Source organism: Phocoena sinus, chromosome 20 (assembly GCF_008692025.1).
Source record: "Phocoena sinus isolate mPhoSin1 chromosome 20, mPhoSin1.pri, whole genome shotgun sequence".
NCBI classification, from domain to species: domain Eukaryota; kingdom Metazoa; phylum Chordata; class Mammalia; order Artiodactyla; family Phocoenidae; genus Phocoena; species Phocoena sinus.
Window position 1 is genome coordinate 8,992,789 of NC_045782.1, and position 27,209 is coordinate 9,019,997.

The window sequence follows — 27,209 nt, forward strand, 5'->3', positions numbered from 1 at the left end:
ATTTTTTGGCTGCACCGCGTGGCAGGTGGCATCTTAGTCCCTGGGGATCGAACCCAGGCCCCTTGCCTTGGAAGTGTGGAGTCTTAACCACTGGACCACCAGGGAAGTCCCCTAAAGTGGAAGCACTCTTGTATCTACCATATTCCTTCAGGCTCATAATGGAGCTGAGGGCCTTTACAGAGCAGTAGCTGAGATCTCACCTCTGGAGTCTGACTACCTGAGTTTGAATCCCAGCTTTACCACTTACCATCCTAGAAATCTGAGCAAGTTACTTCACGTTTTTATGCCTCTGTTTCCTCATCTTCAAGATGAGCTTGTTAGGGGACTTCCCTGGTGGCGCAGTGGTTAAGAATCCGCCTGCCAATGCAGGGAACACAGGTTCAAGCCCTGGTCCGGGAAGATCCCACATGCCACGGAGCAACTAAGCCCATGTGCCACAACTGCTGAGCCTGCACTCTAGAGCCTGTGAGCCACAACTACTGAAGCCCGTGCGCCTAGAGCCCGTGCTCCACAACAAGAGAAGACACCGCAATGAGAAGCCCACGCACCCCAAAGAAGAGTAGCCCCCGCTCATCGCAACTAGAGAAAGCCTGCGTACAGCAACAAAGATCCAATGCAGCCAAAAATAATAAACCAATAAAATAATATTTATAAAAAAAAAAAAAAAGATGAGCTTGTTAGGAGTATCTACCTTGCTGGGTTATTGGAGAATTAATTGTGTCTAGGTGTGTGGTAGCCAGTCTGCAAAATGGCTCCCAACGAACTGACTTCCCGGTGTCACACTGCCGTGCCTTCCCACAATGAATACGGCCGATCCGTGTAATCGATGGGATATTGTGAAAAGAATGGCGTGTGACTTCTGAGCTAGGTCGTGAAAGACAGTGTGGGTTCTGCCTTCCTCTCTTGGGTCACTCGCTCTGAAGGAGGCCAGCCACCATGTCCTGAGGCAAGTCAAGCAGCCCTATGGAGAGGCTCCTGCCGTCAGCCGGCACCAACTTGCCAGGCGTGTGAGTGAGCCATCTTGGAAGCTGATCCACCAGCCCTTAGATTTCTGCAGCCCTGACCAACATATTGACCGCACCCTCATCAGAAACCCTGAGCCAGAAGCACCCATTTTAGCTGCTCCTGAATTTCTGATCCACAGAAACTGTGAGATAGTAAGGCTTTATCGTTTTAGACAATTGCGTTTTAGAATAATTTGTTACACAGCTATAGGTAACTAACACAATGCTTCAAATGCTTAGAACGATGTCTGACATGTAGTCTCCATACCCGTTAGCCATCATTAACTCCATTTTACAGGTAGGAAGACTGAGGCTCAGGCTGGTGAAGTGATGTTTTTCATGTACATACATAGCTAGGAAGTGGCAGGGCCAGCAATGTCGTCAACCCAGGGCCTTTATTTATTTTATTTTATTATTATTATTCTTGGCCGTGCCTCACGGCATGCGGGATCTTAGTTCCCCAATCAGGGACTGAACTCGAGTCCCCTGCAGTGGAAGCGCAGTCTTAACAACTGGACCTCCAGAGAAGTCCCAACCCAGGGCCTTTAGTGTCAGCTCCTAGGCCCTTTTTTTTCTGCCCCACTGTTCCAGTTATCTATTGTTGAGCAACAATGCCTAGTGGCATTAAAACAACTATTTTATTATGCTCTGGACTTTTAGTGTCTGGAACTCCAACAGGACACTGTGGGAATGGTTTATCTCTGCTCTACTATGTCTGGGGCCTTGGGTGGAAAAACAAAGTCTGGGGATGACCTGACAGCTGTGGTATCACTCAAACGTCTGGCAGTAGATGCTGGCTTTTGGCTGAATCCCTCCATGAGGACTCTGTTTTTGGCTGCACCACGCGGCATGCAGGACCTTAGTTTCCGGACCAGGGATTGAACCCGTGCCCCCTGTAGTGGAGGCACGGAGTCTTAACCACTGGACCACCAGGGAAGTCCTCCATGTGGACTCGATGTAGGCTGGGCATCCACACAGCATGAGTGACTGAGTTCCAGAGTGAGTGTCCCAAAAGGCAGAGGGCAGAAGGTGCTAGATTCTTAAGGCCTGGGCTCAGAAAGTGGCACACTGTAACTTCTGCCACATTCAATTGGCCTGCTAGTCATGGAGCCCAGGTTCAAGGGAAGGATACATAGAACCTACCTCTAGGTGGGAGGCATGTCAAAGAATGTGGGGCCATTGTTTAAAACTGCCACACCCACAGAAGCCTCCCATTTGGTGAGGGGCTCAGAAAAACCATCCCTGCCCTGGCAGGCCACACTGCGGTCGGTTGGCCTCATGTGCACAAAAAAAGCACAGCCTCCTGTGCTAAGTGCTCATGAAGGGCTTATATGGGGAAGGCATATCACACGTGTTCAGAGAAGGTGCTGGAGTCATCAGGGACACTTCCTGGCATCTCCCATGTGCCAGGCTCTTAGGAAACAAAGACACAAAACCTTAAGCAGTGGCTTTAGAGAGGAATGCGTGGTGTAGAGGGAAGATGTGTAAAGAAACACCACCACCTGATCTGACAGGTGCCACATGAGAGATGCCTAGAGCAGACTCATGCCACTCTGACTCAGGAGCTCAGAGAAGGCCTCTCAGAAGAGGTGGTATCTGAGCCAAAGGAGATAGTCATTCCAGGTAGAGGCACAAGACTGGACAAAGGCGAGCAGACATGAGGAAACAGTGTTGGGGCAACTAGAAGTGACTCAGTATGGCTGTGAGGTGGGCAGAGCTGAGATAAAGCTCCAGGGACACCTGGGGGTCAGATTCCAAGAAGTATGACCAAGGTAGATCACCTACAGGTAAGAAGTGGGCACATGGCATGAGAGGAGGAGGATACCCATGACACTGTGGGCACTGCCATTAAGCCTGAGAGATTCCAGGAGGGGGTGGGGTCAGGAGGAAGGCGTGTCTGAGGGAGGTGGACACATGTGGAGTTTGAGATGCCTGTGGGGCATTCAAGGGAGATTCCAGTTCTGTGTTTGGACATTTCTGGCCTGATGACTATATAAGATGGTGGGAGCTGCTGATGGAGAGCCTTGAATGTCAGGGTCAAGGGCCAACTCTATACTCTGCAGGCAAGGAAGAGCTAGGGAAGGTTTTAAGTAAGAGATTATAATGGCTGATACTTAATGAGGGCCCATTACACGTTGGGCACAGTCCCAAGGATTTTATATGAACTGATTTGGACCTCGCAGTAATTCTGTAAGGTCAGTACCGCTGGGTTGAATTTAAGATATCATCAATTGTAATATATACCATTATGCCATGACATGTCTTCAATTTAAGATGGGTTCTTCAGAGATGTTCAAATGTAAACAGAAAAAAAAGAGAAAAAAAAGCCATGGAATCAAGGAAATATATGATCTGCATTTAAAACATGAGGAAACAGGAACAGAGAAATTAAATGACTTTCCCAAGGTCCAGTAAGAACCAGAGCCAGGATTTGAAATCGGGCAGCCCAACTCCAGAGCCCAAGTTTTTAAGCATCATTTGATACTGGACAGGATGTTTGAGCGATGTGGAGTTTTAAGAAGACCAGTGTGGCCACTGAGGGTGCAGTGGATTTGAGGGGCATGGGCAGAGTCAGATGCACATCTGGGAGACTGGGGTCCACGACGAGAGGGTTCTAGAGTGGGCTGGGGGCCATAGAGCAGGAGGAGGAGACAGATGGGATAGAAATCCTTCAGGAATGGACAGAACGGTTGGCCCACTGCACATTGGGTATGAAAACAAGGACAGCTCCAAAGTGTTGAGCCTGGAAAGAGGGCACAGCCTAAGAGGGTGTGAGGCAGCTACCGCAAACCAGAGGAGAGCTGTGGTGCCTGGGCAGTCGGGAGAGGGTTTCTCACCCCAGTACGGGCAGCAACGCTGCCTGGCACGTGACCGGCAATCCCTTAGTATTTGTCGAATGAATGAATGTATGAATCATTGTATGATCTCGGGCAAGTTGTACGACCTGGCTGTGTGATCTCAGGGTCTCATTTTTTGGTGTAAAATGAACAGACTGGACTAGAATGTGTAGAACAAAATAGAAGGTGTTCTCCTGGGAGGGGTAAGCATTCCCCTCTCCATCCCCAGGACCTTAATGGATCCCCCAAACAGTGGTTCTAACCCTGGCTGTAAGTTAGATTAACTGAAGCCCCATATGAGACCACTAAACTCAGAATCTCTGGAGATGAGGCCCAGCAACAGGTAGTTTTTAAAGTTGCCCAGATGACTCCAATGTCCAGCTGGTTGAGAACTGGGAGCCTCTAGGGACCCAGTTTGTAAACCACGGTGCTAGGTGAAGGCCGGCCTAGGTCCTTGGGCTGAGACTTACGGTTGGTGATAGGCCTCTCTTTTCATGTCCCATCTCCCATCCCCCAAACCCAAACTCCTGATAGCCAAAGGACCAAATACCAGGGTCTCTCAACCACTCACTGCTGACGCTTCAGACACGCACAATAGCTCTTTGTTGTGGAGGACTTTCCCGGGCATTTTTGGATATTTAGCGGCATCCCTGGTCTCTGCCTACTAGATGCCAGTAGCACATCCTCAAAACCCCCAATCAAAACAATCAAAAATGTCTCCAGGGCTTCCCTGGTGGCACAGTGGTTGAGAATCTGCCTGCTAATGCAGGGGACACAGGTTCGAGCCCTGGTCTGGGAGGATCCCACATGCCGCGGAGCAACTAGGCCCGTGAGCCACAACTACTGAGCCTGCGTCTCTGGAACCTGTGCTCCGCAACAAGAGAGGCCGCGATAGTGAGAGGCCCGCGCAACGCGATGAAGAGTGGCCCCCGCTTGCCACAACTAGAGAAAGCCCTCGCACAGAAACGAAGACCCAACACAGCAAAAATAAATAACTAAACTCCTACCCCCAACATCTAAAAAAAAAAAAAAAAAAAAAATGTCTCCAGATATATTGCCAAACGTCTCATCGCGTGCAAAATCCACCCACCCCCCCAGCTGAGAACCACTGGGCTACAAGAGACTCCCGCGCTCCCTCTGCCCTCCCCAGTCGCAGACAGAGGCCAGGCAGAGGTCGAGGCCATTTGACAACAGGTTTAGTTGGGCCTCTGTGGGAGTCTTCACAGTATTAAATGGAAGGGTAGCATGCCAGCAGGCTGACTGATGTGGTCTCACTCTAGGGGGAGGGACTTTTCCAGAACACTCATTCCCGGATTCCCAATCAGTCACAGGAGGGCCAAGAGGAGCTTCTGGGGCAGACAGCCCCCGCTTTCCGGGAACAGGCAGAAGGGGGTGTGGTAGTGGGAGTGTGTATGGAGGGGATTCTTTCCTTCTGTAGATATTTTCCTGGCACGGTGACTGCCTCTGTCTGATTGGTTGAGGACTGGAGGGGAGGAACTTTCCAGCTGTGGGTGCCTGGGTTCCTGGAGGCCATCTGACGCTGGGATTGTGGGGATGTCTGGGTATCAGGGTCTGGAAGACTGAACCGTTGGGGCTGGAACTAAGCGTCTGGTTGCCCCCTCCCCCCCCACCCCACCCCACGAGAGAAGTGGAAGTTGTGGGTACATGCTCCTTAGAACTGGAGGCTAAGATGTGTCCTCGTCTTCACAAGTCACTGTTTGCTTGGAGGTGGCTGTACCTGAGGGAAGACAGAGGGTGGGAGCCCAGGGCAGGGAAGGGGAGGGGGCTGGGAGGGAAAGAGGAAGGATGGGGGGTGGGGAAAGGTACTGATGGGTCGGAGGTAGTGAGGCTGTTTCTGGCCCTTATCCCCCAACTCACTCCACCGCGAAGCTCAGAATACCCAGGAGGAGGGTGGCTCCGGAGACGAAGAGCAGCAGAATCCTGGCTTCCCAAAGATCGTGACTTCCTGCAGGGACCCCAGGAGGCAGTGAATGATCCCGGGGACCACACCCATCGATGCTGGGGTAGCCTAACAGCTCAGAGATCTGGGCGGGGTGAGGCAGGGGTGGGGAGTGAGGACCTGGGAAGCAGCGCTTTCGGGGCCAGCAGTACACCTCGAAGCCCTGGCAGGTGGAGCAGTTGTACAGGATGGTGCTGCCCCCTGCAGGAGACAGCAGGACCAGCTCTGGGGCGGGAAGCTTCGCTGAACCCTGCGAGAGTCCCACACTTCCTCCCCAAACTGCAGGCTCTCCTCAGGTCCCCCGAGGCCCCTGGCCCTTGCTACCCCTTCCCTTTCCTACTCACGGCAGGCGGGAGCACAGAGAGCTGAAATGAAAGACAAGGAGGATGGGGGTGGATGGGCTCAGCCACACACTCCTTTGCCTGAGGACCTAGGCACCCCTTGATTCCTCCCCGCATCGGTACCTTCCCTGTTGTATTCTGGGAGCTTGGTCTTTTGAAGCCATTTCCAATATGAAAGGAGTGAGGAGAGAGACCCTTTGATCTCTGGGGAGGCAGAGAGCAGCTTTAGTGCCCGGGGTCTCAGCAGGGCCGGTTCACCTCCACACCTTCACCCAGCGCCTCCCCATCACGCCCTCCTGTCTCCACCCACCCACCACCCTTCCCTGCCTCCCCAGCCCCCTCCTCCCACCCCCCTCCTTGGTGCCATCCAAGCCCCTATGTGGTACCTCCCCCTCGACCTCACCCATGACCCTCAGGACTCTGTGAGTCTTCTCTGTGACTTTTTTCAAGGATGCATCATCTGTGGAGATGGATAAGGACCGGGCGAGATTCCCTCATTGGCCCAGAAGGAGGTTCTGGGGCCTTTCCTGACTTTCCCAGGGCTTGAAGAAGCTCTCCCAGAGGGAGAGGCCAGTGTGTCCAGAGAGGCCAGTGGACTGAGAAGATGGCTGAGAGGCACAGCTGGGAGGCCACATGCAGCCCCCTTAGGGCACAGGGGTGACTGTTGCTGAGCCCATCCCTGGATGTCCGATCTTACCTAAGGCAAAGACCGAGAAGTTCCAGGAGACTTCACAGTCCTTCCACTGGGCCTCCATCTGGCTGCAAAGCTGAGCCAGGCGGCCCGACAAGTCATGGTCTGGGAAGCGGCAGAGGACACAGGCCTGGGCGGCTGCCAGGAAGATCCCACCTAGTGCCAGCATCCACATGAGGCCCGCTGCGGGTTCTGGAGCGGGGGCTGGCCCCACGTAGGCTGGGAAGGCCTTAGAATGCTCTGTGATCCTGGTTCCAGTCCTTTGCCTGGAGGTTCTAGAGTGTTCCAGAACAGTTGGAGTCTCTAGAACATTCCAGAACAGTGCCACTGCTCCATCCCTGACTGACTGGGGTAAACCTGGGGCCCAAGGAACTGGGGCCAGAGGAAGGAACCTCTAGTGGGACATGGACAGAGAAAGCAGGTCTTCTGCTGCACTCCCAACCTAGCCCTCAGCAGCCTTTACGAGTTTGTGGTTCCAAAAGCAACTTTAATTTTCTTCTTGTAAATCATGACCAGTGATAAATAATAAGTGACTCCCCCAGTGAAGAAGTTGTTTGTGAGTATCCCATCCCTTTCCATATCCTCCCCCACTCTCTCAAACTCTTCTGTTCATCTCCTCTCTGCCCTGGGCAGCCTTGGGCCTTCCCCAGCTATCTCCTAGCAACAGGCTCATTGTTGCCTTAGTAACCGAGAGTTCTATACAGGCCTCCAAGGCCCAGCTAAGCCCAGTGACTTCTCTTACTTCTCACCAGAAGATCCTAGTGACTCAAAGCCCAGCAGGCCCCTCCTGCCTACGTGGTGATGTGAAGCACATGTACACACACACACCTTGGGATTAACCTAATTCTCAGTCTACTCACACCCATACCGCGGACACACCTGGTGCCAAAATAGTTTCTGAGCAACCCCAAACAGGCCTGGACACGCAGAGACCACAGAAAAGCCAGCACACAGACACCACCTCCAGCGACATGGATGGGAGCCAGGATGCCAGGGACCCATGCATCAGTCAGACTCACTGGCTAACAGGCATGTTCACATGAAGGAAGGAAGGCCAGGACGCAAGGAGATGCCCCGCTACTCCCCATGGCCAGCCCCACCATCAATATGGGATCCTTTAAAACACTTGGATCTCCAGAGGGATGCTCCAGCCCCATAGTTAATGGGGATTCTCCTAGCTCCCTTGTGCCAAGCTAGGATGGGGTGTAGTCCTTTCTGTCTCCCTCAGTGGTGGCTTGGAACACAGCAAAGAATCTCCCTTCCCGTGTTTCAGAGTGTTCTGACCTATCATTGGTCAGGCCAGGCCAGGCCACCAGCTCCAGGAGAAGTCACAGTCCAGAAGACCACATTAGAGCAATCTAAAGTCTCTCATTTCCCCCAGACCCCACTGTCCCTCCATGGTTCTGCTAAGCCTAGCCTGGGCAGAGAAGCATGCCCACTTTTCCAGACCCTGGATACTAAGCTCCAAGCAAGGAAACACCGAAGGTCCCCAGGCTCAGGCGAGGACCAGCCAGGGAAGCTTCTCCACCCCTCCCAGGATTAGCACCAGTCCAGACCCTCTGGTCTCATGAGCCCTTGGGCTCTCTCTGGTTTGGGGATTCCTGCCCACATCTGGGCTCCAGTCAGGTGCAACGGGGCCCCTGACTCTCACAGCTCCAGGAGCAGAGCTAGGAAGAGGCTCAGGAGAGACTTCACCCTCTTTACTGACCCATTCTTTCTAACCCCCCCTCGCCCACACAGTCAAATTGAAGGCAGCATTCCTAGTTCTCAGTTCCTAGTGCCGGACAAAGCGCAGAGATCGGGAGTTGAGCAGGTCTTCGGGGTCAGGGAAGACGGAGTCAAGACGGAAGCCATGCTCCAGAGCCACCCGCAGCACCTCCTCCAGGAAGCCCGGAGTGCCCACCACCTCCCGTCGCTCTCCTGGCCCCCCAGTCCACAGCGGCTGCAGCCCCAGTCTCCTGTACTCCACCTCGGGGAGCTCTGCAGGGCAGGGGGCCCATTCCAGATGAAAGTGTGGGCCTCCCTCTGCCCTGTCCTCATTGGCCACACCAAATCGGGCACGCATGGCACCCAGACACTCAGGGTCGGTGCAGAAGAGGTTGGCCCGGAAGGTGTCCACCTGGACAGAGCTCAGCTCATAGTGGTGTGGGCCCCGACGAGCAGAGAAGTGCACCAGGCGGGGGCTGCTATCTACATCTGCGTGGAGCAGGGCGGCTGTGGGTGCCGGGGTCCCCTGAGAGGCCTCCAGTTCCCGCAGGGCATCCAGGAGGGGCCGGATCTGGTAAAAGTCAGCCTCTGCCCTGAGAAGCGCTGTCTCCCCGTATCCACAGGGCAGGTCCAGGCGGCCCAGCCGTAGGAAATTGAGGATGTGCCGGAAGGCCTTGCCATCTCGGTCGATAAAGTAGTGGCCGCCTCCCTGGGGATTGAGGTTGGGGGTCATGGGAGTACCGGCCCTAAACATGGCCCCCAGCATGGAGTCTGGGAATCGAGTCAGGGTCTCCAAAGTAGTGGAATATAGCGTGCCCCCGACATTCAGGGTCACGGGGCCCCCAAAGGAGGGGGGCGAGGAGGGCACAGGAGGAGGAGAAATTTTGAGGAGTATCGAAGACACCGAAAGAGAAGAAAAGGCAGAACTTCCTGGATGTGTGCAGAATTGGGTCGTAAGGTTCAGACTGTCTCTGGGTCGGAGGCTCAGGTTGAAGTACAAGGCAGCAAGATTGGGGGCTCACCCCAGCTACCTGGGTGGTGGAGGATGGTTTCCGGGCACAGAAACGCCGGAAAGGTTGAGAGAACGGATGAAACGGGCAGAGGGAGGTCGGAGAGGGACGGGAGATTTAGGTCCAGACGCATCCGATTCTGGGTGGTCGGCGACTCCTTTCTGTGGTCTTCAGGCAGTGGGTTTCCGCAATCCAACCAGCAGGTGACGGTGGCGAGCACAAGGCCGACTCTGAAGGGACCAGCTTCTCGGGCAGACCGCTGTCACCGTGGGCGAGTCCACGCAGGGCTCCGGGGGCCAGTCAGAGGCCTGGCCTGGCCTGGCTCCGACGCTGGTCCCAGGAGAAGGAGGCGAGGCTGACCGGAGCCGATGGTGGAGGTGCCTCTGTATCGGCTGGGGAGCGAAGATACACGCTCAATCCGAGCTGGGAGTGTCCTAGGACTCCTATGGAAGCAGCCGGGAGTCTCGGGACCTGGCGCCGCCGCCTTCTCCGGCTTTCGCCGCAGCCGCTTAAGTACTCTCCGCCCCAAGGAGGTGGCCTAAGGGCAGCGGCCGGGGGCCCTTTAAGAGGCAGCCCCGCCCCCTGGGCGCCCCGCCCCCGCCCGGAGCGCGCGGCTCCGGTGGTGGTGGAAGCGGAGTGGCGAACTGGAGAGACGGGGCTGACGGGCTGGACTGGCGGGCGCTAGCGCGGGTGGGGTCCGGGGGGTGACTCAGGCGCGTCGTTAAGGATGTGGCCGCAACGGCCCCGCCGGCCCCTAGGTGTGCCCGACCTCACGTCTGCAACTCGGCGGGGGCCGGCGTCTCCTATCCGGCCGCTAAAAAAACTGAGGCCCAGCCGTCGGGGGTTGGGGACTAGTTCCTTTTTAGTCGCTCCCGCAGGGAATTCCCCAAGGGGCGGGTGCTGAGTTGCCGCATTCCAGGGATGCTTCCGGGCTGGGGTGGCCCGAGCCAGCCTCTCCATTCCGGTCCTATGCCAGCACCCCCCATTCCCCCCAGAGAAGGCTGGACCCAGCCCACGCAAGCGGCCTCTGCCGGGCCTGACGGGTCTGACCACGTCTCCTGAGCCCGCGAGCCCCGCCTCAGAGCCGCCCGGCACTCAGGCCGAGGCCGAAGCTCCCAGTTCACTCCCCGGGAATCGCCCCTCGAGTGACTCCAGTTCGCAAACTCCCAATCGCTCCTGCACCCCAGAAGCCTCAGTGTCCTACACCTCACCCGCTCGACGGGGATGCCCAATAAATGAACTTTGAAGAGCAAAGCACAAAGGCTTTAATAGAAAAGGGCGGGCGGTGGGAAGGGCAGGGATGGGGGGTGCGGGCCCTCGAAGGCCTGGGATCAAAGCGTGTGTAGGTCATGGCTATGCCGGCTCAGCTTCTCCGGGTTGTCGGACGCCATGAGGGAGAAGTCGCGGAAGATATCGAGATACGTCTCGTCTCCTGAGGGGAGGGAGGAAGGGCTGGGATGCCGGGTGGCTGGGCCCTAGCACGGAAGAGTACAATAGGGACAGCCCGGCCTGGTAAGAGCACGCGCTTCCAGCGTGGGTGGAAGGGACATCTGCACCGTCAGGGCGGCGCCCTCGCCTATTCTTTGCTGTTTCAAGGACCCGGCGCGTAGGATGCGCCCAATACATACTTGTTGAATAAATGATGTAATTAATCAGTGAAGCTGGACACAGGGGGTTGGGGACGGGTCACCAGCGGCCAGAAGCCCAGAATTACAATGTTGTGTGGGGAGAGAGGGGGGTGGGGGGTACTTTACCAGCCTGGCCCTGGGCCGCATCGACCTCCCTCATCTTTGCCAATCGCAGCCTGAAGGGGAAGGAATTAAGGAATGAATGACATTCTCCTCACTCGCCCCGCCCCAACTCCTATCCTTTGAGCTGGGCTGTTTCATTCACCTGTTTCCCCAGGGTCTAGTGCTTTAAAGACGCCTGACAACAATGTTAATGAATGATGCCTCTCTCAGAATAAACTCACCTTCCTCGGACCCTGCCCTCCCCCCTTCCTACTCCAAGCCTCGGTCAACACTTGGAGCATCCTTTCAACGTCTGGTCCTTGAGCTGGCCCCTCCCCTCCCCAGGCCCCGCCTAGCACGCAGGGGTCTCGGCGTTAGCCCCGCCCAAGTAGATAGTGCAAGCGCTAGCCCCGCCTCTTCAGGCATCCTCACAGAGTGACGATGTCAGCGTTGGCTGTTTCCACGGCGATGGTCAGGGGGTCTCTGCCTTCAGAGTCTCGGGCTCCCAGATCGGCCCCCCGTTTCAGGAATAGGCAGGCCAGCCTGGACAGGACAGCCAAGTTCAGCCGGCCCCTCACCCTGTCTGGAGCCTTCCTCCTCAAGGTCGTTATCCCTGCCGCCCCTACCCCGTGTGGCCAAGAATGGTTGCGTGGTGGAGCGGGCCTCGGCCGTGGCTGTCCACTTGGTTCACGTTTGCCCCGTTCTGGAGGAGGAACTCACAGGCCAGAAGAGAATTCTGCGTGGAGAAGTAGAGAATGGGGATAGAGGGTGGCATCTTTTGAGGCAAATTTAAAGATATTTTAGAGTGGGGTCAGTTCCGAGGGTGGGTATGGGATGGCAGGCTCTGCTCCGGCTCTTTACATGTATTCATACATTAAATCCATAGTACAACCTAATGAGGTATGTTATCCCTATTTTACAGATGAGGAAACTGAGGTACACGAAGGTTCATAATTGTAAGTGGTGAGGGTCTGGGTTCAAACCCAGGTTTGTCTGCCTCCAAATCTCACACTCTTAGCAACCAGGCTCTGTTGGTTATCACTCCCTATGAGGTGGGAGAGGCTAAGAGCTGGGACCAAAGTCCGGAGTAGGGGAGGAGAGGAGGAGCCTAAGAGTGGGGTGGGGTGGGGAGGTCGGTAAGACTCTCACAGCAGCTGTGGCCTGGATCAGCGGTGTGGCATTCTCCTGACCCCCGTGGACCCAGTTGACATCGGCTCCATGGGCGAGGGCATCAGCCATGGTGGGAAGGGATGGAGGACGCCCAGCAGCTCGAAAGAGCAGGGCCCCAGGGTGCAGGCTGCCCAGGTCCTCAGAGGGTGGCTCTGTTAGGGGGAACCAGCTGTGAATCTGGGAAGAAAACCCTCAGCACAGTTCCCTGATGCTGTAATGGGATAGTTCACTTCTCAACTGTGGGGAGGCCTTCAAGACTGGGGATTGTGGTGGGAGGTGATGGTGGGTGTGAGTGGATGTGGGTAGGTCCCCTAGGGCATATGGGATAGATGGAAGTGTTCACCTCTTCCTGTCCGACCACCCTGACTGGCTGGGATGTCAGGGGTGAGCTGACATGGTGACGGTCAGCCTCAGCTCTCTTGGCTCCCTCGGTTCCAGCCAAACTCACACCCTCCTCCACAGGCCTCTGGAGACCTAACTCATTCTCCTGACTTTTCTCATGCTGGTGACACCCTCACATAGCCCTCCTGGCTTCCTCCCAGCCCCACGGTCCTTCCCATCTTTCACCGTAATCCCCGAAACTCTTGCCTCGAAAAACCAGTGCCAGTGGGCTGTGGCCCCCCATAACAGGCTCTAGGGGAAGACGTGGGCCCCAGACTCTGTGCCTCCCCACCGGGCTTGGCACCACGCTGAGCACACGGCAGGCGCTCAACAAATGCCCAGCCAACGCTATGCTATACCTACCTGGCTTGGGTCTGAAGCTCCCAGGCTGGGGCCTGATGGTGCCCGGCTTTGGGGGCACAGGAGGCTGCCCCCTCGGGGGCCCCCGGCCACCTCTTCGCCCGCGAACCTCGGGAAGCTTGGTCAGGAACTTCTTCTCCACATATTTGGCGTGAATCCAGGCCTCCTTCTCTTGCCTTGTGGGGGAGGGTTGTGGGAGAAGAAGGCGACAGTCTTCCCTCCTCCCATCCCAGGCTCTCCTCCCTCCCTGCCCATAAGGAGGGCAGCCCCAGTCCCTCCACCCCAGCCTCACCGGGAGCAGCTGGGCCCTGGCTTCTTCACGGCCATGGCCTCCACACGGGCCTCATAGATCTGGTTCATGACGACATTCCCCAGCTCACACATGAGCTTCAGGCGGCCCAGGCGGAGGCAGAGACAGACGGGTAGGGTGCAGGTGAGTGTCTGAGCCCTCAGGGCTCTGCAGCCCTGCCCTCACCGCACCCCACACTCTCACAGCACCCCAAGTCACCTTCACGAGTTCCGGCTCCCATGAGTCAAGGGTCAGGGACCGGACTTTGGAGAAATGAACTCCAAGGCTCCTGGAGGGCAGAGGGGAGGTCAGGCCCTCTGTGGGGGAAGCAGCCGGGGGAGGTGCTGCTGCTCCTGGAAAGACTTGGGGGCAAGGTCCGGCGTGGGGGTCCCGTGCAGAGGCACTGGGCCAGGAGGCAGCAGGGCAGCCAGGGCCGTGCAGCCTTGACCTGTATCTGGCAGGATCCCGCCTGTTCACCATTCCCTCTTCTCTCTTCTTCTCATCCTCTCCAGCCACCTCCCCTCTCTCCACGCACTCTGGCCGGGACAACTCTTTCCACGCCATTCCCCCTCCCCGCTTCCACCAGAATGATGGGACGCATAGACTTGCTAAGGCCTCACGACATCTGACATCTCTCTCTGCTTTTCGTCAGCTCCCCCACCCTCAGCAGCCCTGACCCCGCACCTCCTCCAGTCAAGCCACTCAACTCCCCTGGGTGTCCCCCTACCCGGGCCAGACCAGGACACTGAGGGGCTGGGCCCACCTGGGTCCACCCTGTGCCCCACAGGATTGGCCCAGGCCTGTGCCCAGCGACAGACAGAATCTGAGAGGAAGCCCAGGCAGGGCGGGAAGGGAGGGAGGAGCCGCTGTGCTGGGCTCCAGCTTGCCTCCATCCCACTCCACTGCTGCCAGAAAGAGCAGGGGCCCGCGCTTGGGACCTTGGGGAGTGACCTGTGGATGCCGGAGCACTGAATGCAGAGGGTGACGCCCAGGTTGATGCTGGCCCACTCAGGGGCCGGCTCCCGGCAGTCACAGCACTGGGCATTGCCGTCCACGCTCTGCACCTGGGCTGCCACATGCCCGACTCCACCAGAATCCCTTCCCCTGCTCATCCCGCCAGAGCCCAGGGTGGCGGCGGAGCCCATGGCCAGGTGTCCTGAGCCCTGGGGGAGACAGGGGAAGAAAGAGTGGCTCTGAGGTCTAGGGGAAGCGATGTCCCATCTCCCTGGGCAGTCTGGCCCTGCACCCCCATGTTAAGGTACCTGGCCTGGACCCCGGGGGCTGTCATCAAGGCGAGCCTGGCTGAAGGCCGTAGCGATGCTGCTCTGCACAGCACTGACCCACAGCTGCAGGAGGCGCTCTGAGTCAGCCTGCAGGAGGCAGGACCTGGGCAGGGGGGCAGCCGGAGGGCAGGGAGGGGTCTGAGGCCTGGGGAGCCGAGTGGCAGGACAGGCAGGCTGACATTCAGCTAGTATTCAGCGGGCACCATTCATATTGAAATAGCTCTGCACTAGTTGGTAATATCCTTCCAGATATCCCCCTTCACCCTAGACCCTCCCCTAGCCTGCCCTCCAATTGAGCCACCAAAGGGCTAATGCCTGGGACTGCATCAGGGGACTCCAAGATCCTGCTCCAGGGATGCCTTTGTGATTGGCCCTGCCTTTCCAGTTGGTAAAATTGAGATATACGGGTGTCACCCCTGGGCACTGCACTCACTTGCTGGGGGACACCACCTCAAAGCAGAACCGCCTTTCTGAGTCAGGACAGAGCTTCACTGTGCAGAGACGAAGGTCATCCACCACCACAGTCACAGGGTCCTGATAGGGAAAGGAGATCGGGGGGCAGGCGTCCAGGCAACCACAGCAGGGCTGAGTCCTCCTGGGCCCGGGCATCCAGGACCTGGGCCTACTCACCTTGTGCTTCTTCTGATAAACCAGTTGGTTGCTCTGAATAGTAAACCAGCGTCTGGAAGAGGCAGAAGTAGGGTTAATGACATGGGCGGCATTGGAATGCGGCTCAGGACACAGACAGGAGAGAGGCTGTGCTCTTAGTCCCATAAGGATCTTGCTGAGAGGAGAGAGACCGGGCTGCCCATCCCACGAGATGTTCCAGAGGAGGGTGACAGAGGTGCAGCCAGGGACATCTAAGGGGTGCTATTCACATCTCGAGTACCCCAGATTTGATAACATTTATGAAGACAACTTTCCACCAAATGGCAGTAAAATGCATTGTCTAATAAATCTACTGCTACAATGTTTTGGCAAGTAGAAGTATCTTGGAGAGAATTCCCTGGCAGTCCAGTGGTTAGGACTCTGCACTTTCACTGCCGAGGACCCGGGTTCGATCCCCAGTCAGGGAACCAAGATCCTGCAAGCCATGAAGTGTGGCCCCCCAAATTTTTAATTTAAAATTAAAATAAAAAAAAAAAAGTAGCTTGGAGAAGGGGCTCTCTCTTCTAATTTGCGCAAAGATCCCATAAGGGCTGGCAGTGGCCCTGGAAGGGGAAGGGGTCGAGTCAGAGCAGATCACCACCCTGCTCCGCACCCTGCGATGGCTCCCCACTTCCCTCAGAGTAGAGCCAACAAGGCCCTGTTGTGATTCACATCCTCATTAGCTCCACCTGCATCTCCTACCACTTCCTCCTCCCTCCCTCTGTCCACACCCTGGGCCTCCTCTCTGTTCCTCAAACCTTCCAGGTTCCTCAGGGCCTTGGTGCTGGCTCCTCCTTCTGCCTAGAACATTTTCTCCCAGATATCCTTCCAGTCTTCACTCAGAAGTCATCTTTTCATGAGGCCTTTGCTGACCACCCTATTTATTTATTTTTATCATTATTATTATTTTTTGGCCACAGAGCTTGCGGGATTCTCAGTTCCCTGCCCAGGGACTGAACCCGGGCCACGGCAGCGAACGCCCGGAATCCTAACCACTAGGCCACCAGGGAACTCCCTGCCCACCCTATGTAAAATTGCAACTCCTCCCCAGCTCTCCACATTGCTTGCTTTATTATTTTTCACCTATGGTACTCTTACCTTCTAAGAGATAATTTACTTAATTATTACGTTCTTGTCTGTCTTTGCTGACGGAATGTAAACTCTCTGAAGGCAGGGGGTTTGTCTGTTTTTCCTGGCTGCAATTAGCACACTCAAAAAAATTTAACCTGATGGGTTTGGCCGATTGGGGTGTCTGCTCCTCACCTGCTCCAGGTTTTAAATGCATTGCTGGCCCGTTTGAAGAGGTGCCCTTCCATGACCAGGCCACCAGGCCCCTCCTTTAGGCTTGGCTCTGGCTCTTCCCTACCCAGCTCCTGGGGGCACAAAAGGGTCAAAGGGCAACTGAAGTGGGCAGAGACCAAGGCCCCAGGCCCATCTGCTTCCTGCCCGCAGCCCAGCCCTCACCTTCTGTTTCAGCAGCACGTGTCTCTGCTCCATGTCCCTCTTCTCTCGAGCCGAATTCAAGACCAGCTGGTGTAACTGAGCACAGGAGGGGCATCTCAGATGGCCCAGCCTCCCAAAACCAGGCCAGGAGAGTCATCTCAGAGCCCCTACCCTCCCTCTTCCACCTGCCTGTGCCCTGGGTCTCTACCTGGCCACCCAGCTCTTTGCGATACTGGGCCAGCCGGCTCAGCTCCTCGTGGCCCTGCTGGAAATGGGTGGCCTGGGCCTCCACCAGACGCAGCACCTGGGGGACAAGGTGGGTAGGGGGCAGACCCCTCTCTTTTCCTCTCCCTCCTGCTCCCATCAGCAGGCTCCTCCCCTCCCTGCCCTCGCGCCCACGGCCACTCACAAACTCCATGATGTCAAACTTCCTCTTGTCCTCAATCACATTGATCTGAGAGCCCAAAAGACCTCAGGTCAGCCTTGAAAACACAGACGCACGACCCACCCACCCCCAACCCCCCACTGCACACCAGTGACTCTCCAGCCTCGAGGTGACTGGGGTCCTGGCACCCCAAGAAGACAGGTTGGGGCAGGCACCTGCAGGGCATAATCCAGGGCCCGTCCCCGGTACCCGGCTCGAGCAACCTTCAGAGCAGCTCCGGCCTCTTCTGCCTCCTGGGCCCGGCGCCTGGGGACCTCTGCGTTGTGGGTCAGAGCAGCCTCCAGGCTCTCAGCCCCCCGCCAGAAATCCCGGCGAGCCTCTCGGAAGCCCCGGAGACCTCTGGGGGTGTGGGGATAACAGAAAATCACCGATACACCCTCCTGCCCCCAGCAGAGAAGTCCTTGAGATTTGCTCATAGCCTTGCAGCTAGCCTATGGACGGTCAGAACTCCAAGGGGATCCTTGGGATGGGGGCTAACAATCAAGCCACCAGAAGCCCCCAATCTCACAACTCCTTCATTCAGGGAGGCCCCTGCAGCAATGGGAAGAGGGCTGGAGGACTGGTTTCCCTCCTAACTCACTCCTTGACCAGAGTTTGGATTTGCTGCTGCAGTGTGTGGTGGGTGGCATCTAGAAGCTCCTGAGGGAAGCAGAAATTGGCAGGTGGCAGTCAGGACCACAGACGCCCTTGCTCCCCTCACCAGCCCTACCTACCCCCACTTACTGCATGGCTGTCCAGCTTGTGGCTCAGGCTCTGAGTGAATTTGTCCAGACACTCCTAGGCAAGAAGAGGCAGAGAGAGAGTATCAGGCATGGGTGGTAGGGCCCTCCCATCCCTAGACCCAGCCGGCTCGGCCTGGGACCCGCAGACCCCAGAGCAACCCTCCCCTTCCACAGGATCTCTCCACATCCCAAACCCCACCTCAGCCTGGTTTGGACCCTCCACATACCGCCATCATGGGCTCTGGTGGACCCAGGTGGGCCAGGTCACAAATGCCAACAATGAAGGCCCGGCTGGCGGCAAGGTAGTGGCGCCCACTTTCCAGGACGCCATTACCTAGCTTGAGGAGCTAGGAAGCAACAGAGCAATGGGGAGTTGTGCCACGTGCCACCAATACCCAGTGCCACCCCCGCTCCTGTCCTACTTCCTCTCCCCTTTCCCAGAGCTGTGCCTCTCCCTCCCCCTCCTCATCTACACTCCTCTGTGGCCCAGACCAGTTTCTAACACACACGTGGTGCTTTCTCATCTCTGTTTCTTTGCTCCCACTACTCCATGCCTGGAACAAAATTCCTCCCAGCCTGTCACCGAAGCCAGTGTCAGCTTCACCTCCAAAACGTCTCTCCTGCCCTGCTCCGTCTGCTTGGATCCAGAGTTCCCCAGAAATGCCATCCTCACGCTCTATCTGACACCCAGGATGAATGTTCTATCTGGTTGGTATTAAATTCTACAGTATTTACTGTCTACAGTTGTCCATTCTGTGCTTAGTAAACATTCCCTCATAAATATTAATCCATCAGCTAGGCCCGAGGGTCAGGGCAAAGATGGTGCTCCTAGGGCCCATTCTGTCTGGCCCTAATTACAAACAAGGAGGCTTGATAAACAAAGGGACAAGTGACTGGCCGGAGGAGGATCTCTGGGAGAGCAAGGTGGCCGACCCAGAAGCCAAAGTGAGGTCTTCTGACCCCTGGCCCTTGTTACCTGTAGGAATTGCTTTGCTCCTGAGGTGACACCATTGGCTCTAGCCTGAGTCACTATATCTGGGATGGGGCAAGTGTCTGTGGAGCCTGTCAACTCAGCCCAGGGAACAGGAGACCACCATAGAGGTTCTCTGAGGAAATCCTGGGAACCAGGGGCTCAGAGAACGTGGGCTACATAGGTGTTTGTGGAACTTTTGTTCCACAAAAAGATGCTTTTTAGGGCTAGTGAAGGCTTCAGGGAAATATAGCTTGACTTGAAGATGGCTGGCAGGATCAGTAAGGGTCAGGAAACTGAGCATGATCAAACCTTATCAGATGTCACCACCCGGTATCTGTGATAAGGGACAACCACGCAGATGACCACAACTCCACCGTGTGGAGGTGGCGGACTGAGTGTCCAGCCTTTTCCTTAACCACCTCACCTTCCTTCCCAAATACCTGAATAAGGAACTTTCATAAGATTGAACTAGTGACACACTGGTACATCCATACAATAGCATGGGGCAGCAAGGCGAAAGGAACGAGCTATCCATCTGTGAACTATTAATGAACTGCTGATCACTACTGATAGGTCACAACTTGAATAAACTTCAGAGACATTATTCTGAGAGAAAAAAAAGGCCAGGCCAATCTTGAACGGTCACATACTATATGATTCTACCTAGATAACAATCTAGAAATGACAGAGGCCTAGAGATAGAAAACAGATGAGTGGTCGTCATGGATGAGGAAGGAGCTGGGGAGGGGGCTTATCATTACAAAGAATGGCACAAAAGAGTTCCTTTGTGGTGATAAGAGGTGTTTTTTTTTTTTTTTTTTTTTTTGCGGTACGCGGGCCTCTCACTGCCGTGGCCTCTCCCGTTGCAGAGCACAGGCTCCGGACGCGCAGGCTCAGCAGCCATGGCTCACACGCCCAGCCGCGTTGCGGCATGTGGGATCTTCCCGGACCGGGGCACGAACCCGTGTCCCCTGCATCAGCCGGTGGACTCTCAACCACTGCGCCACCAGGGAAGCCCCGTGATAAGAGTTTTGTATCTTGAGTGTGATTGGTTATGAGAATCTTTACGTGTGATAAAGTGCCATTGAATTATACACAAAGATTTTTTTTTAAAGAGTATATGCAAAACAGGTAAAACCCAAGTAAAGTCTTTAGACAGTTCACTGTATCATGCCAACAGCAATTTCCTGGTATGGGGAGTATACTACAGTTATGGAAGATGCTGTCATTGGCGGAAGTTGGGAGATAGGTACATGGGATCTCTCTGTACTATTTTTGCAACTTCTTGTGACTCTGCAATTAACTAAAAATACAAAGTTTAACTTAAAAATATATGTATATATTCATATGTAAACTGAATCACTTTGCTGTACAGCAGAAACTAACACAACACTGTAAATCAACTACACGTCAATTAAAAAATGTATATATTATTTGGTCACCTACTAACTTTTAGGACATGGTATAGGCACTGGGGATTGAGCAAAAACAAAATGTAAAAGTTCCTCATGACACTTACATTCCAGTGGGGAAGAGTAGACAAGAAAAAAAAATTGGCAAGCCTGACAGACACAGGCTAAGGTGACCCCTGATGATTCCACCCTTGCATAATCCTCACCCCTTGAGTGTGGGTGAGTGAGACCTGTGATTTGCTTCTAATCAGTATAATACGATATGGCAAGGGCGATGGGATGACACCCCCAAATGACAAAGGTGACGGATTCACTGCTGTGGTCACATTCTGACGTGAACTGATGCCATCTTGCCAGCACATGCAAGGGAGACTGCTGCTGGCACTGAAGAAGCAGGCTGCTATGAAGTAAACCGCCTACGGACAGGGCCCGGTGGCAGGGAACTGTGGGTGGCCTCTAGGAGATAAGCGCCTCCATCCGGCTACAGTAAGGACCTGAATTCTGCCAACAATCACATGAGCTCAGAAGAAAACCCTCAGCTACGGATGAGGCTACAGCCTCTGTCAACACCTCGGCTGCGGCCTGTGAGACCCTGAGCAGAGCACAGTCAGGCTGCGCTCGACTCCTGACCCACAGAACCTATAATAACACCTGTGCGTTGTTTTAAGTCACCGAGTTTGTAATAATTTGTTACACAATAATAGAAAACTAATACCGCGAGTAAACATATAACGTGTCAGATCGAGATAAAGGCTGTAAAGAAAAAAAAAAGCCAAATAAGGGAGGTGGGAGTGTGCCGTTTTTATAAAGAATATCTAGGAAGGCCTTACCGTGCGTGTTCAAGTGTTTTACTGGTTTGTTTTCCACGGTTAGTCTGTGAGCCCCCGAGGGCAGAAACAGCCTGCTTCTCCCTGAGGCGCCCATGGCTCGCATGACGCAGGTCTCAAGAACCGACCAAGGAAGCCCACAGGTGCTCTTGTTTTCCAAGACTCTGAGCCCCTTGAGGGCACAGAACCACTTTTTGGCTCCTCTGTAGCCCCAAACATCTACCCCACCTGGTTAGCATTCAGTAATCCCCGGAACTCATTCTTGGTCTCTAGTTTTCTCCCTGGCCTCACCCCTCTCATCTTAATCCCACCCCGGGTCACCTCTCTCCACGTCAGGATCACCTTTTCCAGCCGGGTCTCCAATTCCGACACTTCGGCTTCCACCAGCTCGATAGAGGCTCTGGGAAAGGAGGGATGGGGTCACAGGAACAGAGCTTGGGTCCATCTGGTCTGTCCACCTCGGCAGGGTCGGGGGTCGGGGTTAGGGGGTGAAGGGTACAGACGGAAAAGGCTGATGGGTTAAGAACTGCCCACCCACCCTCTCTGGCTCGCTCACTCTGCACAGTGTAGGAGCTACTACAGCCCAGGCCAGAGCAGGAAGGGTAGAAAGAGGGTGGATGTGGCGAGGGCAGGAAGTTGCTAACCGCCCAGTGCAGGTGCTGGGGGAGGGGCAGGGGTCCAGAGAGAGGGAGGAGGGAATGCCAGCTCTGGGAGTGAGAGAGGCTGGAGGGGCCCCCTTCACACATGCAGTGGGTGGCGAGCATCAGAGCACGAGATTCGATAGCAGAGGTACTGCTTTGGCCCATAAGCTGGATCTTGTCCCTCTGAGACTTACTCCCTGGAAAGACATCCTCCGACTTGGGGAAGGTGTGCGTGTGTATTAGGGGGCGTTGGACCTCCCCGCCTCTGCCTGCCCCCCTCCCCCGCCCCTGGAGACCTGTGCACACTTACCGGAAGCGGGGTGAGTCCTTAAGGCACTCCTCAAAATCTAGCTTGACCGTCATCTCAGCTTGACTGCTCCGGGGCCAGTGGGCCCTGGGGCCTGGAGGGTGGGGATGCAGGTGGCTGTACTCCCTGCCCCGGAGGGAGGCGGAGTGCTGATGTGGAAGAAGGAGAGGATCCTCTCCTGGGTAGAGTCTGGGGGGCGCGATTCTTTCGCTAAGTGGAAGGGGTGTCCTAAGAAGAGCTCTCACCCCACACTTCCAGGCAATGCTGGGAGGGGTAGAGGCGGGGCCTGGGTGGTGGAGAAAGGCCCTGAGATCAGAGAAGCCACAGTCCCGCCCTCAGAGCCTATCTGCAGTCACCTTCCTACCGGGACCCTGGTCTCTGCTTCAGTCTCCTTCAGTGGTTGAGTTGTGGGGGCCTGAGATATACAGGTTCAAATCCTGATTGCGTGACCCTCAGTTTCCTCATCTGAAAGATGGGCATGATAATTCCTACGTCCAGGGTGTTGTAAGAATTAAAGATGATACTGGTGTGTAGCTGACTGAATCACACCAATCATTGTCAGACGGCTGCAGTGGGGTCTTCTTGGACTCCTGGGGGCCTGTTGAGTCCAGTCCCCCAGACCACTCCAAGCTTTCTTCTCTGCTCTGCTTGCCTGTGGTTTCCTGTGTGTGAACTTCCCTTTCTGCCCCCCACTCCTCAATGACAGCTCAGGCCCAGCCTGGACCCCCAATACCCAGACTCCTGCTTTTCTTCTCTTTATTGTCTACCCCTACCAAGGGTGTGAAGGCGGGGACAGGTTGGCCCCCCACCCCATCCCCAGCTGGCTACAGTTTCCATTGTCTGGTGCCCTCCTCCTGAGTCCACTGGAGCTGCAGGGTTTCATCTGGAGAGAGGAGGGACTGGGTTAGTGGCTTTCTTGCAGCAGGCAAAGATCTGGCCCATGCGACTCCCTGACTCCCTAGAACCTACCCACTCAGCCCCTCTCCCTCCCTGGCCAGCCCCTTGCCCCTGCTCAGGCTCACATCTGTGCTGGTTTTGGTTTGAGGAGTTTGGGTGGCTTCCAGGTTCCCTCTCTGAGCCTTCGGTGCTTTGCCAGTTCAGCCCCTTGGATACCAGCCACTGACACCAGCCAGACATTGCTCGGGACCCACTGTCTTTGGAGGACGGGGCAGTACCTGGAGCAGGGTAGGTGGCAGAGAGCAATCAGGAAGGAGGCATAGGGGCAGAGGTGGTGCTAAGCTGGCAGGAGGTCCCGATCCCTCTGTGCCTCTCTGGGTCCCCTCCATACAATCCACATTGCACACAAGGATGCTGAGGGCCTCTCTCATCACCTGCTGCTGATCTACTGACCTGAGGGGAATGGGGGTTGGGGGAATGGGAGCTTGCCAAGAGCCAGGCCTGGTGAGATAGTGGCCTGGTGCCCTCACCAGGCTTCGATGACATCACCGTCACCTTCAGGGAACTCTCGGTGGCCTTGTAATCCTGCGAGGGGCTTCCAGTGTGGTCCAGCAGATGGACCTCAGTGCTTATAGGATTCTCAATCACCCAATTCAAGCTTGTGGAGCCTGGAAGCATCACAGGATCAGGGTTGGGGCACCCATCAGTCTGTTGGTTCTCGGCCACCGCCCCGCTCCCAGGCTGACCCAGCCCAGCTCTCACTAGTCTGCTGCTCATCTTCTGTGTCCTCCTCAAGTTCAGGGTGGGGAGAGCACCTCAGATATCTTCGTTTGCTATAATACTCCTTCCGTCGCAGATCAATTTCCTTCTCTAACACGACAGTGGTGGATGAAGCTGGGGACTGATTTCTTAAGGCAGGGGAAGCTGAGGAGTCACCCAAATCAATCTGAGTCATGTGGCCACCTAGCGAATACAGGCCACCAGCTCCACTGTGACCCCCGAGCCCCAGGGAGAAGCTCAAGCCCCAGGTTCTCATCTCACTTCTATCACCCCCACCTCCCGTTTTTAGAAAAACGTCAGTGACTTTTCCACCCGCCATGGTTCGCTTGGGCTTTCTGTTCCTCCTCCCCAGCCAGCCTTCCTTGGGGGCTATCCTGATGAGGACCCCACTCCAGCTGCCCTCTGTCTTCCCTGGGGTCACCTTCCAGCACGACCTCCCTGTCAGCCAGCAGGGCCCTGAGGAAGACAGGCTATGGTGGAGAAGGTTCTGGACTACAATTACCTTGGGTCCCTGGGGCCCCACCATAGCTAACCTTTGACTTCTAGGATGTGGTTCCTGGCCACCAGGCCAAGCTCATCTTTGACTCCTCTGGTCGGTCCTCGTGCCCCGCCTCTCTCCACAGGCCTGGGCTCTGAGGCCAGCATCACACCTCGACTGCCATTGTTCATACTGACACTGCCCACATTGCTGTTCTTGTTATCATCCAAGGGCAGGTTTTTCGGAGGCTTGAGGAACTTTCCTTCATTGTAGTGTGCCTTGCGGCGCTTTTCAAAATCACTGGATTCTGTGGGCCAGCGTCAGAGCTTGGCTTTCCTGCCAGGCTCTCGCTGAAGGCTCACGCCACCCCCTTTCCACTCAATCCCCACCCCACATCTCACGTGTCTTGGAAAAGTTGTCTGAAGACCCTGAGCTTCTGTTATCACTGTACAGGAAGACCTTGGGGCAGAAATTGTCCATTGTTGCAAACCTGAAGGGGAGGGAAGCCAGTTGGGGGCACGGAAGGGAGAGAACAATGGGAGCAGGTGGTAGATGGGGCAAAGCTGGCTGATGCCCCCACTTTGGCCTAGGTGAGTCCTGATCCAAATTGTAGTACCTCCCATCTGGGGGGGGCCCGAAGGCAGAGCCAGCTCAGACCTGAGTTCAGGGGTGGAGGGAGGAAGAGGCCCCACTTCCCTACTGACTTCTGGCAGGACTCTCACCTCTCTGCTAGCTCCTCAGGAGTCATTGTGTGAGAGGTCCCCGCAAGCAGGTCTTCGTCGCTGTCCTTCAGCCTGCACAGGAGGGAGGAAGCAGTGCCTCAGAAGGGGATAGCAGGCAGTCCCCCACTCCTTTGAGTAGGGAAGAGAGTCTGGGCTGAAGGGCTAGGGCTGAGGGCTCAGCACCTGTGGTAGGGAGTGCGGGGCTCATCCACCTTCATAAATCCATAGTCCTTGTCAGCAGGGTGGTAGGTCGCCAGAATATTCATTTCATCCCAGCGCTGACACTTTTTCCTGCGGGTGAGGGAAGGACACAAAAAAGGGGGAGGAAACCTTCTAGTGCCCTCCTCCTCACAGCCCTCTCTCATTCTTACAGTCATTCAAAAACTGTTTCTTGCACCCCCTTGTAGTTCCAGAGGTGTAGGAGGCTGGGGATGGGGTCACACCTGATGACAATCACGTACGATGTAGTTAGGGTACATGCTGACTTCTCATCCGGTACCTGCTACTCTCTCAAAGGCTAGGAACCTCAGATTTCCTACCCAATTACCCTCACCTACTCTCACTTTTAGTTCTTGGCACTCCGCCCCTTCTCCCCTGACTCCGCCTCCTCTAGTGTCTGGAATCCCTTCCTCCCGGACTCCTTACCTCTCCGCCCTGGGGGATTTGTGCATCAAGGTGGAGCTTCTGTTTTTTAGTATGCTCCGGGGCCGGTCCTCACAGGGTTTGTCGGGGTGCATGCAAGTTGACCCGGAGTGCGGAATGTATCCCGAGTTGTACACCCCAGGCCCCCCGGACCCCAGGTTGGACGTCCCGGATACACTGGTTCCAGGGAAGGGGGGATTAAGCCCGCCAGGGTGTGTACCGGACCCGGGATGCCGGTTGAGGCCGGAACCGAAGACTGCTGTCCCTCCGGAGGGCTGGCTAGAACCAGGACTGCCAATTACGGTTCCCTCGGAGTGTATGGGGGGCCCAGAACCGTGAAACATGGCTACTCCGGAGGGCAGCCCGGCGCCTGCCTCGACTCCTCCGATGCCTCCGTGCACTCCCCTGGTTGGCCCTCCAGGAGATTATCCGTCGAGGCCGCTAGTAACCCCCAGAAATTCCTGCTTCTCCATGGCACCACTAAGAGGCCACGCTAAGCTACCCCGCCCCGGCTCCCTGCATCACATAGCCCCGCCCCCACCGCGGCGGGCGGGGGACGCTTGGGCTAGGCCTGGGTCCCCTCCCCCACTGCTACCTGGAGCCGCGGGGGGCGAAAAAACTGTATAGGGACCTCGGGCTGGGAGCCTCTCCGCTTGCCCCTCCTCTCCTGTCCCACCCTAAGACTTTTCTTTGTCTCTGGGATTTGTTCCCGCCTTTCTCCCCATCACTGCCCTCATCCGAATTATCCAATCGTAGTCAGAGGTCCTGGCCGTGGGGCGTGAAGCCTAATTGTGACGTCACAGTCCTCCAAGCTTAGCGTGAGCGTCGAGGGCGTTGTGCTGGGGGCTTGTTGACAGCTCTGGGGGAATCTTTGGGGAATGTCAGCGCCGTTGCTTGAAACTTCCTGCCGGGGTTCCTTTGGATTCTTTATTCGTGGCTTTAAAACCTCAAGATAGGCTTGACTAGAAACATCCGCGAGCTTTTTTTCCCCCCAAAGCCGGGCCGCTCTGCCTCTGCGGAGAGTTGTGATACAAAGTGGAGGGACTGCGACACTCTAGAAAGACATAACCGGTCTCAGTGGTAGGGAAGGCAGATATTTTCATTTACAAAGCTACCAGTTCCCTGCTCTGGGAACTCAGAGCTCGCTCACACCGCTTCGAAACGAGCAGAGCGATGGAAAGCGGCCCCCTTCCCTTGCCGTAAAGCGAATACTTCAAGGTGTTGCCTGCTTCGACGAAGGCGGGGTCGTCGGTGCAGCTGTCGCAAAGCTGAAAGTGTTTGGGCACCAACTCCCCCCCACCGTCGCGTCGTAAAGATGCCTGCGGCAGTCGTTTCTCCCACTGTCGCAAAAGCTCCCGGCCCGTCTTCTCCCCTCTGGAGCCACTCCGTCACCTCGCCCGTGTCGTAAAGCAAACCTGCCCGACCCTGTCGTCCTTTCTCTTCCCACCGTGGTAGTCCTTAGTTCCCTAACCCGGGGTGCTTTATTGCCCGGCACTGCCGTAAAGCATA

At 55.9% G+C, this 27,209-nt stretch overlaps 4 protein-coding genes across 11 annotated transcripts; all 4 read right to left on the bottom strand.

The window, feature by feature from the left end:
* Positions 1-4,963: 4,963 nt before the first annotated feature.
* TMEM95 (transmembrane protein 95) lies at positions 4,964-7,056 on the bottom strand. 3 transcript variants are annotated; one of them, XM_032616145.1, is made up of 7 exons: positions 6,840-7,056; positions 6,546-6,602; positions 6,266-6,346; positions 6,146-6,166; positions 5,922-6,002; positions 5,720-5,807; positions 4,964-5,579 (listed from the first exon to the last, which is right to left on the bottom strand). In XM_032616145.1, exons 1-7 carry the CDS (start codon positions 7,006-7,008, stop codon positions 5,546-5,548), a joined length of 531 nt encoding a protein of 176 aa, XP_032472036.1. In that variant the 5' UTR covers positions 7,009-7,056; the 3' UTR covers positions 4,964-5,545. The 3 variants fall into 3 exon arrangements, with proteins under 3 accessions (XP_032472036.1, XP_032472035.1, XP_032472034.1); XM_032616144.1 differs by having other exon boundaries at positions 4,964-5,421; positions 5,507-5,579; positions 5,720-6,002; positions 6,840-7,046; XM_032616143.1 differs by having other exon boundaries at positions 5,720-6,002; positions 6,840-7,046.
* A 126-nt stretch (positions 7,057-7,182) lies between these two features.
* KCTD11 (potassium channel tetramerization domain containing 11) lies at positions 7,183-10,696 on the bottom strand. The gene has a single exon (XM_032616141.1). It carries the CDS (start codon positions 9,304-9,306, stop codon positions 8,608-8,610), a length of 699 nt encoding a protein of 232 aa, XP_032472032.1. The 5' UTR covers positions 9,307-10,696; the 3' UTR covers positions 7,183-8,607.
* Positions 10,697-10,791: 95 nt separating this feature from the next.
* On the bottom strand, positions 10,792-22,860 carry ACAP1 (ArfGAP with coiled-coil, ankyrin repeat and PH domains 1). Of its 3 annotated transcripts, none has more exons than XM_032616113.1 (22): positions 22,185-22,466; positions 21,555-21,633; positions 18,249-18,368; positions 18,023-18,076; positions 17,880-17,938; positions 17,455-17,638; positions 17,264-17,308; positions 17,063-17,158; positions 16,876-16,950; positions 16,675-16,784; positions 15,394-15,445; positions 15,197-15,297; positions 14,743-14,866; positions 14,432-14,643; positions 13,700-13,769; positions 13,484-13,578; positions 13,195-13,367; positions 12,430-12,602; positions 11,907-12,016; positions 11,713-11,823; positions 11,305-11,354; positions 10,792-10,982 (listed from the first exon to the last, which is right to left on the bottom strand). In XM_032616113.1, the coding sequence occupies exons 1-22, from the start codon at positions 22,235-22,237 to the stop codon at positions 10,882-10,884; spliced, it is 2,247 nt and encodes a 748-aa protein (XP_032472004.1). In that variant the 5' UTR covers positions 22,238-22,466; the 3' UTR covers positions 10,792-10,881. The 3 variants fall into 3 exon arrangements, with proteins under 3 accessions (XP_032472004.1, XP_032472006.1, XP_032472005.1); XM_032616114.1 differs by having other exon boundaries at positions 10,795-10,982; positions 21,576-21,633; positions 22,185-22,441; XM_032616115.1 differs by lacking the exons at positions 14,432-14,643; positions 14,743-14,866 and having other exon boundaries at positions 22,185-22,860.
* A 62-nt stretch (positions 22,861-22,922) lies between these two features.
* LOC116745413 lies at positions 22,923-27,088 on the bottom strand. Of its 4 annotated transcripts, none has more exons than XM_032616123.1 (9): positions 25,704-27,088; positions 25,242-25,349; positions 25,059-25,130; positions 24,738-24,826; positions 24,392-24,643; positions 23,841-23,948; positions 23,609-23,746; positions 23,204-23,356; positions 22,923-23,064 (listed from the first exon to the last, which is right to left on the bottom strand). In XM_032616123.1, exons 1-9 carry the CDS (start codon positions 26,042-26,044, stop codon positions 23,006-23,008), a joined length of 1,320 nt encoding a protein of 439 aa, XP_032472014.1. In that variant the 5' UTR covers positions 26,045-27,088; the 3' UTR covers positions 22,923-23,005. The 4 variants fall into 4 exon arrangements, with proteins under 4 accessions (XP_032472014.1, XP_032472013.1, XP_032472012.1 ...); XM_032616122.1 differs by having other exon boundaries at positions 23,841-24,002; positions 25,704-27,086; XM_032616121.1 differs by having other exon boundaries at positions 23,841-24,041; positions 25,704-27,085.
* Between the last annotated feature and the right edge of the window lie 121 nt (positions 27,089-27,209).

Bases quoted from the DNA above. Each gene is read 5' to 3' on its own strand.
- TMEM95 (XM_032616144.1), bottom strand. From the start codon at position 7,008: ATGTGGATGCTGGCACTAGGTGGGATCTTCCTGGCAGCCGCCCAGGCC. The intron at 6,603-6,839 runs GTAAGATCGGAC...CCATCTCCACAG, and splicing joins CTTCTCGGTCTTTGCCTTAG to ATGATGCATCCTTGAAAAAA. The intron at 6,167-6,265 runs GTACCGATGCGG...CTTTCATTTCAG, and splicing joins CCCAGAATACAACAGGGAAG to CTCTCTGTGCTCCCGCCTGC.
- KCTD11 (XM_032616141.1), bottom strand. From the start codon at position 9,306: ATGCTGGGGGCCATGTTTAGGGCCGGTACTCCCATGACCCCCAACCTC.
- ACAP1 (XM_032616113.1), bottom strand. From the start codon at position 22,237: ATGACGGTCAAGCTAGATTTTGAGGAGTGCCTTAAGGACTCACCCCGC. The intron at 18,369-21,554 runs GTGACCCGGGGT...GTTGCTTCCTAG, and splicing joins TGATCCTGACGTGGAGAGAG to CTCCTCAAGCTAGGTAATGG. The intron at 13,368-13,483 runs GTGAGGCTGGGG...CTCCCCCACAAG, and splicing joins CCAGGGCCCAGCTGCTCCCG to GCAAGAGAAGGAGGCCTGGA.
- LOC116745413 (XM_032616121.1), bottom strand. From the start codon at position 26,044: ATGTTTCACGGTTCTGGGCCCCCCATACACTCCGAGGGAACCGTAATT. The intron at 25,131-25,241 runs GTGCTGAGCCCT...CCTCCTGTGCAG, and splicing joins CCCCGCACTCCCTACCACAG to GCTGAAGGACAGCGACGAAG. The intron at 23,357-23,608 runs GTGAGGGCACCA...ACCCTGCTCCAG, and splicing joins GGTGATGTCATCGAAGCCTG to GTACTGCCCCGTCCTCCAAA.